Raw genomic sequence first — 16,710 nt, forward strand, 5'->3', positions numbered from 1 at the left:
TTAGAATGGGTTGCTGCAGGGCTTGGCCAGCAAAGTGCTGAATAATTTGAGGACTGAGACTCTGGGTGCTCAGAGGTGCTCTGAGGTGTTCAGAGCACCTCTCTGGGCAGCCAGTTCAATACTTGATCACCCTCCAAATGATAAAAACCAGCTTGCCCAGCTTGGAACTGCACAGTTCAGATTTGTACCATGAAAAGATGAATGGCAGCAGACACAGTCTGGCTCCCACTTCTCTCAGTATGTACCCTCTCAGTAGGTAGCTGTAGGCAGCAGTTGGATCATCCTTCTCCAGACTGGACAACCCTAATTTATCTCAGTCTCCCCCGAGAGAGAGCACAGGAGGTTGCTTCTGTGCCCTAACCACCATGGTGGTCCTCTGTAGATCTGCTTCTGGAGTGTCTTGGAGAGCCCTTGGCAGGGTGCAGTATTCCATACAGTGCCTCACAGGGAGCTAAGGAAGGAGAAGAGTTCTGCCCCTGGGTCCACCTTTGCTAGTACAGCCCAGCACACAGCTGGCATTTGCAGCAAGGACATGCTGCTGGCTCATGGGCAGCTTGCTGCCCCCTGGGACCCTTAGATTGCTTTTTGAAAAGCTGCTCTCGAGCGGTTTGGCTTTTAGTCTGCAGTTCCAGAGCATCTTTATCCTGGGTACTCCAGCACTCAGTGTTTACATTTGGATTTCCCTGCATTCCTGACAGCCCCTTTCTGCACCCCCTCAAGGACTCTTATCAATAGCTGCCCTGCCCACCAGGACATCGGTTCCTCTCCCTAGGTTTGTACTATCTACAGTTTTGATGAGAGCACACTCTATCCCATCTTCAGGTCTTCAGTATGCATGTTAAAATACCATAGACTTGGTACTGATTCCTGAAGGATGCCACAAGTAACCAGTCATCAGCTAGACTTTGCACCTTAATCACAGCCCTGTGAGCTCAGTGGTCCAGCCACTTTTTTACTGAACTCCCGCTATCCAACTGATATTCTCACCAGTCTGTGAATGAGGAGATTGCCCATGTGAGGAGACTGTGCCAAAGGCCTTGCTAAAATGAACACATCCTGAATGTTGCTTTTAGTCTTGCCCCAGGCAGCCAACTACTCGGCCATATGAGCACTGCCCACTAGTGGGAAATAAGTTCCACTCCCCCAGTTCTTGCATCTTGCTATTTAAAATACATTTTACAGAAATATGAATAGATATCTTTTAATGACTTGTAAAGGATATTAAGCTTATTGTTTTAAAAATGATAAAGGGTGAGAAGAAGCAAATTTTATAGAGGAAAAGGAAAAAATGGGGATGGAGAGCTCTCTGCAAGTTTGTGTAGTAGGTAATTTGAATCAATTTGGGTTTTAAAATTTTAATTCATAATATTCATTGGTTTTTAAACTGTTTCCTGGTGTTTTTTTGTTTCTATAGAACCCAATTTTCTTTGTCTAACTTGATTTTATGAAAGCAGAGGGACAGTATTTGCATAAATAGCCAAGTGATCTCCAAGAGAACATTATTTTCCCATAAAGTGTGCTTATGAGGCATTTTTGAGATCTTGCACGTTGAGTAGGATTTGTGTGTTTTAAAAAAAGAACGTGTATTTTTTAAGGAGAAAACTATTTTTAATTTGGAAAGCATAATCAATAAAGGAAAGAATAATAAACAGAGATTATAAGCTTCACTTATTAGGAAAGATCAAAATAAACCTCATCTGTTATGTGTTCAAGTATTGTCAATTGTAATTTGACAATTGACAATTTGCTCTAAACCTTGCAATAACAGTTTTAAATTGCAGTAGAAAATTAACTGAGGAACTCAAATATAACTTTACTAGCCTAGGTAATAGAGTTAGTAATCTTTAGCATGTTGCTTATGACTTGCATAGTTCTAGATCTAACCATAGTGCTTAAAAAACCATTTCAGCTGGCTACTGGATCTGACATGACTGTCAAAAGTTAAAAAGGAGCCTGGTTGTGCAAAATTGTATTTGTTGTATTTGCAGAACAACACCCCAAAACAGGACCTCTTGTACAAATTTAAGTTTTCTAGGCTTTACTTATGATACAAGCTAGTGGGAAAAGATACTTTTGTAAATGTGTTATCTTATTTAAAAATCATCTCTCTAAATATATCATGAGTATTTTTAATTTTCCACTGCTGTGGCTATTGTTTGGAGTCACTCTCATTTATGATGAAATGAATGGATGTTTATCAAATCTTATTCCATAACTATAGTTATTAGCGCTTTTAGAATGTAACTCCCTTCCCACCCCATTATGATTTTAAATTCAACTTTTAAATGTTTGTCATCTGGTGTGAGGTGGATTTATGGGAGCGCAGTAATTTTAGTGCTTTTTGGCTGAGTGTTTCTGATGACATCACTGTGATCTAGACACAGTGTGTGACTCTAGTTGGTTCCAGTTTTAAATAGTTTCATAATTATGCTAGTTTTGGCAGTTTCCTTGGAACTTTCTCCATCTCTTTAATGAACGTGTTTTACTTCTGGGCTTATGAGACAGCCACATGTTTGAGAAATTAATAGTGTGCTCTTAAAGTTAACATTGAGCAGAAGTGTGCAGATACAGAAACCTTCTGGATGTATGTGTACTTAGGAGTGTAGTTTTTTTAAGTTCATGGCCACTCTTATCGTCTTCAAGTAATTGAAGAATACATTTGGCTTATAAAATATCAGTGACTGTTGTGAAAAATGGTGTGTATGTTCATGCTCAAAAAACTTTATACCAACCCCTGCAGCTCCCAAAAATATTTTTGATAATTGTGTATTGTAAAGATATGAATGGATGTTATCCCAGATTAAAAAAAAAGCCCCACCCTTTTTTCAAATGTCAGTCAGGTTGAATTCTTCTTAAGTGTAGGTGTACTCTGATATTTCATATGGATTAAGTCACACAGGTATATTTCTGAGATAAATTTATTTTGTGTTTTGGCACCATTTTGGAACATGTACATTTTTGCTTGTGTTTAGATCCATCTCACTGTAAATGATTTACAGCCGTTTTTCCATCACAACAGAATTGTAGCTCAGGGAAATATGAAAAGCTTATTGGATGTAATGTGTTTATAGGTTGAGATTTGAGACTTTGTTTTAAAATTAAGGATTTTCCGCCCCTTTCCATTAGAAAACCGATCCCCCCTCAAAAGCCAAAGTGCTAGTGTTTATTCCTTGTGGTCTCAAAGTGGTAAAAGCTTAAACCACTCTTACTTAATCTTTGCCCATAATACTCAAAAATATTGCATAGATTTTGTGAAGTTTTGAGAACATGTATTGGAATTATAGCAGTATGTAGATAGACAAGTTAGATTTGAATCTAATCAGGCTTGATAGAGTTAACACTTCAGAAAAAGAACTTCCCCATTCCCTTCTCCCCCCTTCTCTTTATTTTGTAGCTGACATAAATACTACAATTCCAGTGTAATGTGATCCTATCAGACCAATTAATTGGACCAACTGGACCAATTGGATCCTATCAGATCCAATCAGACCATTAAATACTTGCAGCACAGCATTCTGTGCAATCCATGGGTGAGCTTGGGGAAGAAGGAGATCCACAGAGCTCATTGAGCTTGGGCTTTTCTGCAAGTTCAAAACATAAACAGTTGTGTAGTGTCTTACCTGAAAAAAATATTTCTATGCTACAAGTAAACTAGTTTCCAAGAAAGAGTATATATATATAAAAGTTATTTCAAATTTTTTTTCAGTAAACTGGAGAGGAAGGAGAGTTGAGCTCTGCTGATTACAAAATACATATTGATGAAGAGGCTTCCATCATGCTGGGCTTCCTGAAAACTTAAAGCTCTTGCTTTATCTCTGTCTGGTATGCCATAAAGAGAAAGGTGGTTTTCTAATGAAATTGCTCCACAGTTCTAAGTTCAGGGAGAGTCTTCAGGAGACTTGCATTCCCCAATGAAAACAATCAGAAGTTTGTCAGAGATGAGAAAACAAACAAATGCCCTCAAACAGAGCTGATTCTCAACGCCTGTTACGGGGTTTTTATGCAGTAGAATGAGACTTTCCTGTATGACTAAAATGGCCAAATAACCATAAAATAAAAAGCATCCAACAGCTTGTTTTTCAATACTATATTAGTAACTGGAAAATCTCAAATCCTTTATGGTAACTCATCCTTCTTTCAGAAATTATCATCTAGTCTTCTAATATATGAATATGTCTTATGCAATTGCCCCAAATGAGTTAAAGCTTCAACCAAATGAGTTCTACCGTCTATCTTAACCTTATCTTTCCCCCAAGTGCTCTTCTTTTTTTTTTTTTTTTTTCCTTAGTGAAATGGTCTTTTCATTTTATCAGAGAATTTCCCTGTTTTGTTGCTCTAAGTACAGAGTGGAAGGAAAAAAAATTCTCCAGTGACTTTTGAAGTTGTAGACCTGCATTTGAAGTGTATCATAGCATGTATTAATTTTTTTAATGGAAAGCAAAATCCATATCAAAAAGCAAGTAATGTGAATATTTCCTTTTGTCATTTCTTTGAGATAGTTAGAAATACCAGGCAGCACGTAGAGAAACACACGATCTGTCCTGTACAAAAACCCAGCACAGTTTAAGCTGCTTGCTTTTTATGTTAAGTAGACTTAAGAATATTATAATTCATACTGTGTTACTTGACATTTGTTCCCCAAAACTTCTTTTTGTGAACAAGTTGTGTGATATGATCAATGGCATGACCCAGAAAGCATTTTTCACTTTTTCTGCAAGAGACTATGTCTATCAAAGTAATTTGGCTTAGGTCAAAATCTGTGTTTGCATTCTCTTTAACCTGTACTTTTAATACATTTGGAAGAATATTTGCATTACTTCTCTTGGCTTTCTTACATTTGAGCCTTGTAGTTAAACTGTCATTCTGGAATGTAATGGGAATAGTGCTGGTATAGTTAAAATCCTAAATTTCAGCTAATTAAGGTTTTCATGTGTCTGCAAATCTCATCTTGAAAGGCTTATATCACATTCTGGAATTATGAGCTATGTTTCTGCTTCTGAATTCCTTATGTTGAATGAACTATATAGAAGCTCAAGAGGAACAGGTGCCCTCAGTACATTTGTCTTTTCTGGGGTCATGTTTTACTGTTATAGAAGTCTGCAAAAATATTTTGCTTTATGAATCAGTTTCAATTAGTGGTATTAGGAAGGATGTGAGCCTGACATCTTGGAACCATCTGAAGTGGTTTCATGAGTAGGCATATAAGCTCATACAATTAGGTAGTTTCTCATACTTGTTTTGGTAATCTGCAGGGCTCTGTCTCTGAAGGAATGTTTCAGCAGAAATGGAGCTAGAAGAAATATGTTCAGTTCAAATAAATATTAAAATAACAGGTTTCTTTTTGAAACTAAAGTTAGTGAAAGTATTAATTTAATGTTGTCCAGCTAGTTTTGTGTCAACTTCGGTAGTACAGGATTGAGTTGATGGAAAAACAGTGACAGAAATTCAGAACATTTACCAAGTTCTCCCCACATTTATTTTCTTTCTGTTTGGTTGACTTCATTGCTTTCTTTTCCTCTAGCAGGAAGACCATGAAAGTTGTGGTTCCAGTTCAACAAACCGCAGTACCACAGAAAGCTTGAAATCAGCAGTAAAATCACGACGTGTTCAGCAGTCTGCTTCTCCTGACCCTGATTTACCTCCAGGTAATCCATAATTTTAGAAACTGGTTAGGTATTTTTCTGTAGCTCAAATACAGAAGTTTATTCAGATGGCCACAGTGTTTTTAGATTATTATGTTTTGTCTACTTAAAAATTGCAAAGATTAGTGAAATACTTGTATGTTAGAAAATAGAACCAAATCACAATAAAATGTAGTTTAATGCTGATTACCTTTCTTTCCATTTAATCAAATTCTTAAATTCACGTAACTTATTTATAGTTCAAGGTAGCATGATAGAATTAGAGAACGACTTGGATTGGAAGGGACCTTAAAAATCATCTGGTTCCAACCCCCAGCTTTGGGAAGGGACACTTTTCACTCAACCAGGTTGCTCAAAAGCCCATCCAGTCTGGCCTTGAACAAAACGTTTCTAGGCAACCTGTTCCAGTGCCTCAGAATAAAGAACTTTTTTCTATTATCTAATCTAAACCTGCCCTCTTTCAGTTCAAAACAATTATCCCTTGTCCTGTCTATACGTGCCCTTGTGAACAGTCCTTCTCTAGCTTTCTTGTAGACTCCCTTCAAGTAATGGAAGGCTGCTTTAAGGTTTTTCTGGAGACTTCTGTTTCTCAGGCTGAAAACCTCAAACTCTCTCATGTTTTATTAATGGTTTTTATTGAACCTTGTATCTACTGGTGGAGATTTTCACCCATTTTTTTCCTGGATATGGAATTTCAATGTGAATGTGGAATTTGGATCCTGAACTTGGAGAAATTTTATGATATAAAAATGCCTAAGGAACTATGTATCTGATTACTATTACCTCTGAGTTTGGATATGAGGTGTTTCATGCAGAAAAGTAAAATTGGAGAGTCCTGGAATGAATTGCAGTTTGCCGTCTTGGGTCATGTAATTTTAGGTAGGTTAAAAATACAATAGCTTTGTGTGAGGCTTTCTTGCTGTTTTTTGTTAACAGAAACTTTATGCTTGACTTGAATTGAAAGACAACATTGACATTTAGTGGGTGTAATATGATGTGCTACATGGTATCATCTTGCTTTGAAATGACTACTTGAGGAGCCAGGGCTGGAGGTTCTCTTAGAGCCTAGTGATCCAGTAAACTCCAGGGGCTTGGAACTGGGGGAAACCATTTCCTACCATGGACAGCGCTTCAGCTGTGGCAGCTCTGTGGAATTCGGTTCTTTGGGTCCCATCTGCAAACAACAAAAGTCAAAGGCTACTAAAAAATTGTATGAATCTATTTCCTTCAGTGACATTTGCAGGATTTTTGTAAGTTGTGGTGAAATTATATCAATACAGCTGTATTAATTGTTGTATATTAAAACAACAAAATTAAAAGTTGTAAATACAGGTAGCTTCGGTTTTGCTTTTGATTGGATAAATAGCGCTGTTTAGTATAGATGTCTTATGTGGTAAAATGTCCTAAGATGTAATTTGCACATCCTGAATTTTAGTAGGATGTGGAGTCATCTGGTTAGTTTTGTTTCTTTTTAAGTTCCTGGAAGATGCATGTATCATATTTGTGCTGTATGTTTTTTTTAAGATTTATTTGTCTTTTTGTTTTAGCATCCTTGGAGATTAATCTCCAGAGGCAAAGTTTAGATAAAAACGTAGCTTTGGCAACAACAGACTCCAGCTAAACTTCAATTTAGATGTATCTAGTCTGATGATATTGATTCCATGACTACAGAGATACAAATTTTTTGGAGTGTTGGATTTGATTACGTTTGCTTAATTTGATTAAGTGCATTCATAGCATTTAATGCACAGTGCAGCCTCTTGGGTTCTGGACAATTTGAAAAAAGCATACTTGTGGACTTTATGTTGTACATCAGGGAAGAATTTAGCCCTACAGATTTCCTGGTGGTTTTATTCACTTACCATAGAACACCTATATTTCAGTGGCAAAGTTGCTCATAGTGCTGTTCTTAGAAATCACAGGAGTATATCTGCTTTTTCCCAGTTGTATTTAAAACAATACCCTTTTGAAAAGAAAAAAAAACAAACAGGAAAACACAATAAACCCTTTATTATATATGAACTTGCTGATGTTTTTATTATTTTGTTTTGAATTGTAGGAATTACAGTTTCTTAAAAAACTGTTCCTCACGTGTAAAAATCTCCTTCTAGTATATTTGAAGATAAACTGAATCAGGAAGCTGGTTTCTGTATGATACTTCCAACAATATACTGTACCACTAGCTTGGAAATATCTTCATAGACAGTTTTTAGCAAATCCATTACCCCTGTTTTATTTGGAGGGTAGAACACTGCTTCCTCTCTTTATGCACTCAGCCAAAAAGACATACAGATGAAAATGGTGTTGCTCTTTTCCTGAAAGACCTTGAAAGCAAAATACTGAAAAAGCTTTGGACCTGTGGAGAGACAGATTGACTTTCTTCAATGAAATTAGTAGCTTGCTTTGAAATCATAATTAAATAACTGGTTATAATTTTATAGTTGCTATTTAAATGGTCTGCAAAAATATTTTTATACTGAAATTAGGAAAAGGAGCTAAATGCCTTTTGCTGCTTTCTATTTATGTACAGGCTGGTTTACACCACTCTAGTGATGAATATGGGTCTCTTATGCCCCTTAATTATTGAAATAATACATCTGGTTTTCTGAGTTCATATAAACTAAAAATGTTGCTGTTTGAAGGCATCAGAAAATCCTTAAAAACAAGTTATTCCACATATTTTTCAGTAGTTTTAGATTGATATGCAGAAAAAGACAATTCAGATTATGTTAGAAATCTAACTGTACTAGGCTCTGAAAACATTGAATTTGACTGTATTTCTGGATTTCCTCTTTCTGGTCATTGAAGACTTTGAATCCTGAGAAAAGGAAAAATGTCCTATGTCAGCTGAGCAAATTTTTAGTTGTGGAGCTCAAGAAAATCACTTATGTAATGGTAAAACTTTCCACATACCCTAAAGTGAAAAGTTATGTGTAAAAGATCAATACCTAGAAAAAGCAGAGTAGAATGGAAGTAGCAACTTAAATATTTTCCTAGTTATCTGACAATGTTTTGATGTTAATTTTAATTTTTAATTGGAATTAAAGTTGTTGACATAAAGGAGTTTTATTTCATGCAAGTTTTAGAAAACTGCTCCTGAAACCTGTGGGTTTAAGCCTCTATCATTAGCTAGCTTTTTTCTGCACAGTCACCAAACTAGAACTCGATAGCATCTACTAAACATATTTTTAAATGTGTGTAATATGATAAATTTGAAAACAGAGAAATTGTAAGGCTTGCTTTTTTCTAGCACAAGTGAGTTGGGTCCACAGTTAGGTTCAGTATACATGAAAGACACAAATACGGATTTCTTTACGATATTGTTAAAAATATGAATGTTTGCCACATACTGTGAATTCCCAGGTGAGATGATTTTTCCAATAACATTACCTCTAAAAACATGTAAATGGTAAAAAACCTGTAAATGGATTTGTTCCCAACAGGCTTCAGTGCAGGTGCTTACCATTTGGGTTGTTGACAGAAATTGGTTTTGATACACCTCACAGGGCTCTTACTAAACAAGTTGTGGATATATTAGGTTTTAGAATGACAAAGTACCAGGTGTGTTAATGCTTAGTTAACTTATAAAAAAACTGAGGGAGCACCTAGGCATAATACATGCACATTTGAAAAGTAACCTAGCACCTGGTGTTCACTTTTCCAAACCTATTTCTAAATATCTCTCAAGTAAAAAAGTATTTGTTAAAATTCTTTGTCTACAGTAATCCATAGTGTTCTGTTTTCTTAATTAGTTAATTAAAAGTTAATTAGTTTCGTATGCTCTATTGTATTCATAGTTTTTAACAACTTTTTTAATGGTATCTTGCATTTCTAGGATGCTGATTGACTTAACAACTACACAGAATGTTAAAGAGTTTTAAGTCATGTTAATTTTTGGGTAAAAATGATACATAGTTTGTTTAAATTTCAATTTTTTAAAAGAGTGCAAGTTGAGAATCAGAAATATATTGAAATAATTAATTTTTTTACTAAATAAATTAGTTGATCATGTCTTCCTTATCATTGCCAAGAATTTGTTTTAATTTATAGGTTATGTTCAAAGTTTGATAAGGCGTGTCGTAAATAATGTCAACATTGTGATCAACAATCTCATATTAAAGTATGTGGAGGATGATATTGTTCTCTCAGTCAATATCACTTCTGCAGAATGCTATACAGTGGATGAGTTTTGGGATCGAGCATTTATGGACATCTCTGGTGAGTAGATATTTTTTGGTTTTACGTATCACTGTGGAGGCACTCTTAAATTCACACAGAAATTATTAAGTCTCATAAAAATGGCTCTTTTTATCAGAAGTAGGGCAATTTATGTCTGTTTTGATTTCCAGTCAGTTTTTTCTCTTGTCCTTACCTTAATTCTGATGAGCCAACTGAAATAATATAGACTGATTTATACTACATTCTTGTATGATCACAGATGTTCTGTCCTCTGCCATCCTGTGATGGTATTTGAATTAGTGCTTGCTGCTGGCAGTGAGTGCTTAGGCAAGTTTTGTGAGTGAGCAGTAGCACATTAAGGCATTCCATTGCACTTGTTTGTGATGATCTTATAACCCTGAACAGGCTGGCAAGAGTGGCAGTAAAATGTGCTCACAGTAGTGAGCACAGCATACCAGTTGCATTTCACTTCACATTTTCAGGGGAAAAAAGCCCCCAACTTCTGACTCTTTATCTTGGTCTTCAGTGTTTGAATATTTCAGTCCTTGAGTTGCCAGCACTCACCTGTAAGTCCAGGTGCTCTTACTGATATTGGCTAGAGGTGGAACTGGGGCACAGTAACTGTGCTAAGATCACACAGAAGATTTCAGGTAGAGTGTGGAATTCAATTAATGTTTTCCTGAACCTATATTTTTGTTCTGGCTAAAATAATTACTAACTAATATGACAAAATCACAAAATGTTTTTCATGTTAAGTTCACTATAAAAGCTCTTGTTTCTTTTGGAAGGTTCAAAAGAAAACTTTGGGGGATAATATGCAAAACTATTTCTGTGAGAATAATGAGAAAGATAGTAATTGTATTCTTCCACATGAAACAGTACTCTTCTTCTATAAAAAGAGCTAAGTTAGAGCAGACAGGGTGAAAATTTTATTTGGTGTAACTAATTTGTCCTCACTTCCTATGCATTCAGCATAAAAAGGCTGACACAGGAAATGATCCTCTTCAGTCACATAAGCAAGTACTTTGATTTAAATAACGACTAAAGAACTGTCTTGTATTGCTTTCTTCTAGTTAAGAACTTGTATGCACAATTTATTTCATGTATGTAATATATTTTTTTAACCTACACACTTCTTTTAAAAGCCACTGATCTCGTACTGAGGAAGATGATCAACTTTTCTGACTGCACAGTATGTCTTGATAAGAGAAATGCTAGTGGTAAAATTGAATTTTACCAGGAACCTCTGCTGTACAAGTGTTCCTTCAGGACTCGTCTGCATTTTACTTATGATAACCTCAACTCCAAAATGCCATCAATTATTAAAGTAGGTATCCAAAATAATTATTTTTGCTACTCACTTATGAAGTTTTGAGGCTTTTCAAAATATCCTTTAAAATGTTAAGTAAAATGAAAAGCTTATACTGTTGTGTTTTGCTTAAGGATTTTTAACTTGTGTTTTATTCATATGATGCAGTTAGTTTATGTACCTAAGTAAAGAAGTTATGCTCTCTAATATTTTAATTTTTTCCTGGAGTTTAAAAAACCCCATAATTGTAAGGGGGGAAGGAAAGTCTGCAGATAATCTGTTAAAAAAAAAAACAACCAAAAAAACAGTGGTATACTTTAGGGTGTTTGCAATAAGATGGAAAGGATTTTTTTGCCTTAAGTTATTGTTTCAAATGTAGCTCTAACTCTCATGAATAACAAGAAACATCAGTGGGTTGACACTCTGCAGTGAACCACATGAGATGGATTAGCAAGCCAAATTCAGCTCTTAGTGATCAGGGGCTTGTTATTGTTATTATTCTCTGTGGGTTATCAGGATGCAGTTTTTTAGAGACTCCCTGAAATATTTAGCCAATTATTGGAAATAGCTGTTTTTTCATAGGGCTGAAGCACAAAGAACTGTTATTAGTAAATGTAACAAGTTCATTAATTGAATGAAATTTAATTTGAGGATGCTAAAAACCTCTTAAAAGCCTCTGCTGCAAATGATATTACTGCAGCTTCAGCACCCTGAAGGGTTGGTTACTGAAGGACAGTGGTTTTCCAGCTCAGGACAAAAGCCAGCAGTGCTCCATCTTTCTCTCCAAATCTGTGAGGTTCTTGCTAATGTGAACTTTAATACTATGTGTCATTAACTTACCAAAGCATGCCTGATTTTAAGTCTTGAGAGGAGGTTTCCAGGGCATGTGACCTTTTGGTTTCTTTGTAAGGGCTAGAATATTTTAATAACCTTCATAATTTCATTGCTAAATTTTGGCTAAACTAATCTTAGGGAATTTTAATGGAGTTAAAACTTCTCAAAGGAGGACTGTTCTTAAGTGCTTGGATATGTTTTTGTATGCTTTTGAACTGGGAACACTCAGCTCCTACTTTTAGTTTTAGAATGAAAATAATGTATGTTGTAGAGGTGACAAAACACACGTAAAATGATTAGAGTTGTAAGCTTTTTGTTACTGTTCTTGTAAATTTCTTCATGGGATGAGGCAACCGTAAGGCAGATGAGCTGCTATGGACTGAGGATGTGAGTCCTGCTTCCACCTCTTTGTAGCAGCACTGACATTTGTCTGATCTCTCAAGAATCTAAATCCACTCACTGTGTTGACACTGTATTGGAAGCTAACTCGACACAAAGATTATAGCTTTCCCCCAGTTTTAGGGAGATGAGTCAATCTTCTGTGGGGCAGCTGAGTTCCACTGACAGTGGAATTATATTCATTGCCTACAATGCTGCTTACTGTTCCTGTCCTCCACTAGGACATATGCTCTTTGTGTGCCTTTAAAGAGGCTTCTGGCAGAGCAATCCTTTTATTCTTTTCCCTTACACACCTTAAGAGATTTACTCGTTATCCGTCCTGTTGTTCTTCTGCACAGAAGAGGTTTGCTATTAAGAACTTTAAATCAACTGGCCTTGGAAAATTGGTGTGCAAGGATTAATATTTAACTTCCAAAATATATCTTAGGAGTTTACATGCTTTTTTCTGTCAGAGAATTAAAAAAATAGCATAATTCTGACATCTGACATATTTCATCTTGTCTGTGTAAACAGCTGATATAATGTTACTACTCATTCTCTCTGACTCTGGCTAAGACTTCATTAATTTGCACATATGAAGGTATTTGCATGTATTTATACAAATACTGATTTTACCACTATAATATAACTTACCCATGGATGTGCTATACTGTTTACAAAGTAATTTTTCATGATTTTTGAATTGCATTAAGGCCAATACTGATATGTAATTACGTTTAATTTCCATTATTTTCACCTGCAGCATTTAGAAATTGGACCTGGAGTTGAAAATACGTATAATATTAGACAGTAGTTTTATGCAACTCTTACTTAATGAAAGGTACCTTTCTTATCTTGTTTGCCTTTGACATTATAGAATGACCACATGCTCAAAGTATTTTTAAGTATTTAGCTGTTTTACAGCTACAATTTTTAAAGAAGGAAAAGTTTTCATGCCAACAATTTTAGTCTTTGCAAAGCTACCTTTCATTTAGTGAAAGGTGCCTTAACTGCACGTTTGAAATGGAATATTCAGAGGAGCCAGTTTTCTGCACTGCAGTTGGAATTAATTCTTCTCCCGATTCTTGGCCACTTGGAACAATGTTTGGAGTGGGAAAGAATCAAAATGAAGGACCCTGTATTTTAAAACCAATATATCTAGAGTTTATCTAGATATACTATCTAGATATCTAGGTTATCTAGAGCATGCAGAAATTTTAAAGAAACTCTATAATGAAAATAAAAATTTAATTAGATGTTCTTACATCACTTAGATTTGAGAAAGTTCTTCACCAGTAACTTTAAAAAAAATTATATAAATGTTTCCGTGTATGTAAAACATGTTACACTTGATTTTTCAGCTGAAGATCTCCTGTGTGACAACCCAAGTGAATGTTTTTGGTAGGCTTTGTTTGCAGCCCTTTGTTTTCTGTTGTATTGCAAATCTCATTTTTGGAAATAAAATGCCCATACTAAATGAATACAGAGTTGTATGGTTTAAAACTAGGCTTTACTGATGACAGAGCTTTGTTATTATTTGTTTTTGTTATCTTTTCATGTTATAGATTCACACATTAGTTGAAAGTTTGAAACTTTCAATCTCTGATCAGCAGCTTCCAATGTTTATACGTATAATGCAGCTTGGGATAGCTCTGTATTATGGAGAAATAGGCAACTTCAAAGATGGGGAAAGTGAAGATTTGATTTGCCATACTAAAGATATGTTGGGAAATATCACAGGTAAGTACAGCTTTTAATTTGTAAGAAGAAATGTTAAAAACATTAATTTCTTTGCTTTTTGAAAATGTAAATGTCCAAGTCTAGTTCTTGCCAAGTTATCTTGTCCGTCTGCAGTTTGCTAGAGGCATTGTGCTGGGTAAGGATGCAGTGGTTTGACATGTTTAATGTTATGTACTATAAGGAATTCTAATGGTATTAATTAAATTGAGGTTAAATATGATCTAAGAAGACCATTTTGGGAGTTGTGACACTGTAGTTGTGACTTTGGATTTATCTGTTGATATATCATGCAACAAGGCACCTTTCCATAAGGAAGTTTAAAACTGGCCGCAGCCACATTTGAGCTAAATGAGAGAAAAGCCAAAGTGTGCTTCATAATTTCTTTGAAAATGCACATTGAGGATAGATATATCAGAATGTATTCTAAGCAAGGAAGTATTACTTTGCACTGTTTCCCATAATTCTGTCCTTTTACCTTGTCTGGTCTCAACTGTTTTTTATTTTCATATAACATGTATTCCTTCTTCTGTATGATCTTTTGTGGTAGCTTAGTGCAACAGGATTTTTTCAGGAGCATTGCACTGCTGAGGGGTGAATTTTCTTTATCCTGTTGTGATTGCTTCCCATCCGCTGCTTCTCAGGCACATGGGGTGATTCTGTGCAGGGCCTGGAGCTGGACTTGATGATCCTTGTGGATTCCTTCCAACTCAGCTTATTCTGTGATTCTGTGAATTTATTTAGAGATTTGTATGTTAATTTTAATCTCTTCAAGACAGAAGTTTTGGTTATCTTTGAAAGGCTGTATTTGGATCTGGGGGAATAGGAAGAGAAATTTACCTCACATAGAAAATTCTTGGAATTTCATTTGAAGGTGACAGCTCTCTTAAGCTAGGCTTAAATGTATAATATTACAGCAGTTTAAAGCTATGCATAAACTATTAAATTAATTTTGTTCTGTTGAAGAAATACAAGAAAAAAATTTAATTTGCATTAAGAGACTAATTTTTTTTTAATTCTCTGTTGCTGTCTTTGCTGTCTTCTCTGGTTTCAGAGAAATGGATACATAATGGGTAACTGACAGCAGTGGAAATTTTTTTTCCAAATACGGCCTTCACTGTTGTTTGGCACAGATGACTGTTTCATTCTTATTTCAGATGTAGCATCCTCTGTCATGTTACTGTTGTGTGGAACTGAGAAAACAAATATCTGTATTTAGATATCTGTAAATAGTTCTTTCGTTTTCTCTAAAGATGGGTTTTCTGCACTAGAAACTCTGCATTGCAAACACAAGTTCATTACACAAGACATGATTAGAAGTAATTAATATTCTGCAAATATAGGCTTAATATTCTGCTGAGACTTTAAAAGCATACAAGTTTTAGAAAAACTGTTAGTGTGTATTTTAATAACGTCTTGTATCTAACCAATAATTTTTACTATTTACAGGAAAAAGTGTCAGGAAGTTTTCTCTGAAGCACTGTATTACCCTTGCTTTCAGACAGAGGGTTGTCTCTGTATCATGAATATCTTTCTTTTGTTAGTATGAAATTTCCCCCAAATTTGTCTAAGTATTTATGCTATAGAGAATTAGAATGTATTTAGAGTTGCTTGAATTTTGTGGCTGCTAGGGCACAGTCCGTAAGGCAGCTAGGGCCATTTGAATACAGGAAAGACGCAGAAAGAATAAAGAAATCATATGAGTCAATATGAGAACAGCTGGGATGAGTAAGCAATGACTTTCAGATGAAAAAATATAAGGACTGGAGACAGAGTAACAGTATGAGAAAACTGGAAGGACGCTTTAACTGTGGAAGAGGATAGAAGTCAGCAGAGCTATGCGGGTTTGACTTGGCTTCTTTTGGTTAAAGTGTGAAATAGGTGGTGATACAAATATAGTTTAAGCAAAGATTAATGTTAAAAGGCATCTGCCTACAAGTACTCAGTCTCTTTTGCATCTAGAATTAAAGTTGAGAGTCTTACATCCAAATCTGTGTAAAATCTTTGGCAATCCAACTTGTTATCGCTATTTTTAATGTATGGCTTCAAGAAGGTTGAATTGCAATTGCTGTTGGTCAGTCTCATTTGCATTCTTTTGAACAACTGTCAGTATGACTTCCTAGCTTTTCATAAGACAGCCATCTAAAAGAGAAATAACATAATGTAACTTCACACTGATTGATATACACAAGATTTTTTAGAAGGGTCAGTGATTAGACTAAGACTGCAAAAGAAATCTCTAATTTCCTACACAGTTTTGTTCAACTATGCTGTGGTCTAACATTATCATTGTACTTAATTATATGATCATATGTATTTGACTGAACTAGCTCTTTCAGAACACAAGACAGATGGCAATTGTTGGATGGCTGAGGTAGAGATGTAGAGGCAGTTTTAGAAGCCCATTTATATCTTTACTGACAAATATTTTGCCACCCACAGGCTAAAATGGTCATGTCATTTATGCTTGTTTTCAGAGTCTTAGTTGTGAGTTTGTAGTAGCTTCTTCGGTTTATAGCAGACAAATTGTGAATAAGAAAATGCATTTTAATGTATACATTATTTAGTGACTCAAGAATGAACATCTAAATCTCTGTGCTTGAAGTGTGTACTAAGTTTGACTCATACAGT

At 35.3% G+C, this 16,710-nt stretch overlaps 1 protein-coding gene across 4 annotated transcripts in view; it reads left to right on the top strand.

The window, feature by feature from the left end:
- VPS13B (vacuolar protein sorting 13 homolog B) overlaps positions 1 to 16,710 on the top strand; it is a 429,986-nt gene that overhangs the window by 39,538 nt on the left and 373,738 nt on the right. For 3 of the 4 annotated variants that reach the window (XM_053960664.1, XM_053960682.1, XM_053960674.1), the window contains exons 4-7: positions 5,522 to 5,645; positions 9,693 to 9,860; positions 10,967 to 11,148; positions 13,908 to 14,082. In XM_053960664.1, the coding sequence (XP_053816639.1) occupies positions 5,522 to 5,645; positions 9,693 to 9,860; positions 10,967 to 11,148; positions 13,908 to 14,082 (649 nt within the window). The remainder of the gene's footprint in view (positions 1 to 5,521; positions 5,646 to 9,692; positions 9,861 to 10,966; positions 11,149 to 13,907; positions 14,083 to 16,710) is intronic. The other variant, XM_053960693.1, reaches the window with a different exon arrangement.

Source organism: Vidua chalybeata, chromosome 1 (genome assembly GCF_026979565.1).
Source record: "Vidua chalybeata isolate OUT-0048 chromosome 1, bVidCha1 merged haplotype, whole genome shotgun sequence".
NCBI lineage: Eukaryota > Metazoa > Chordata > Aves > Passeriformes > Viduidae > Vidua > Vidua chalybeata.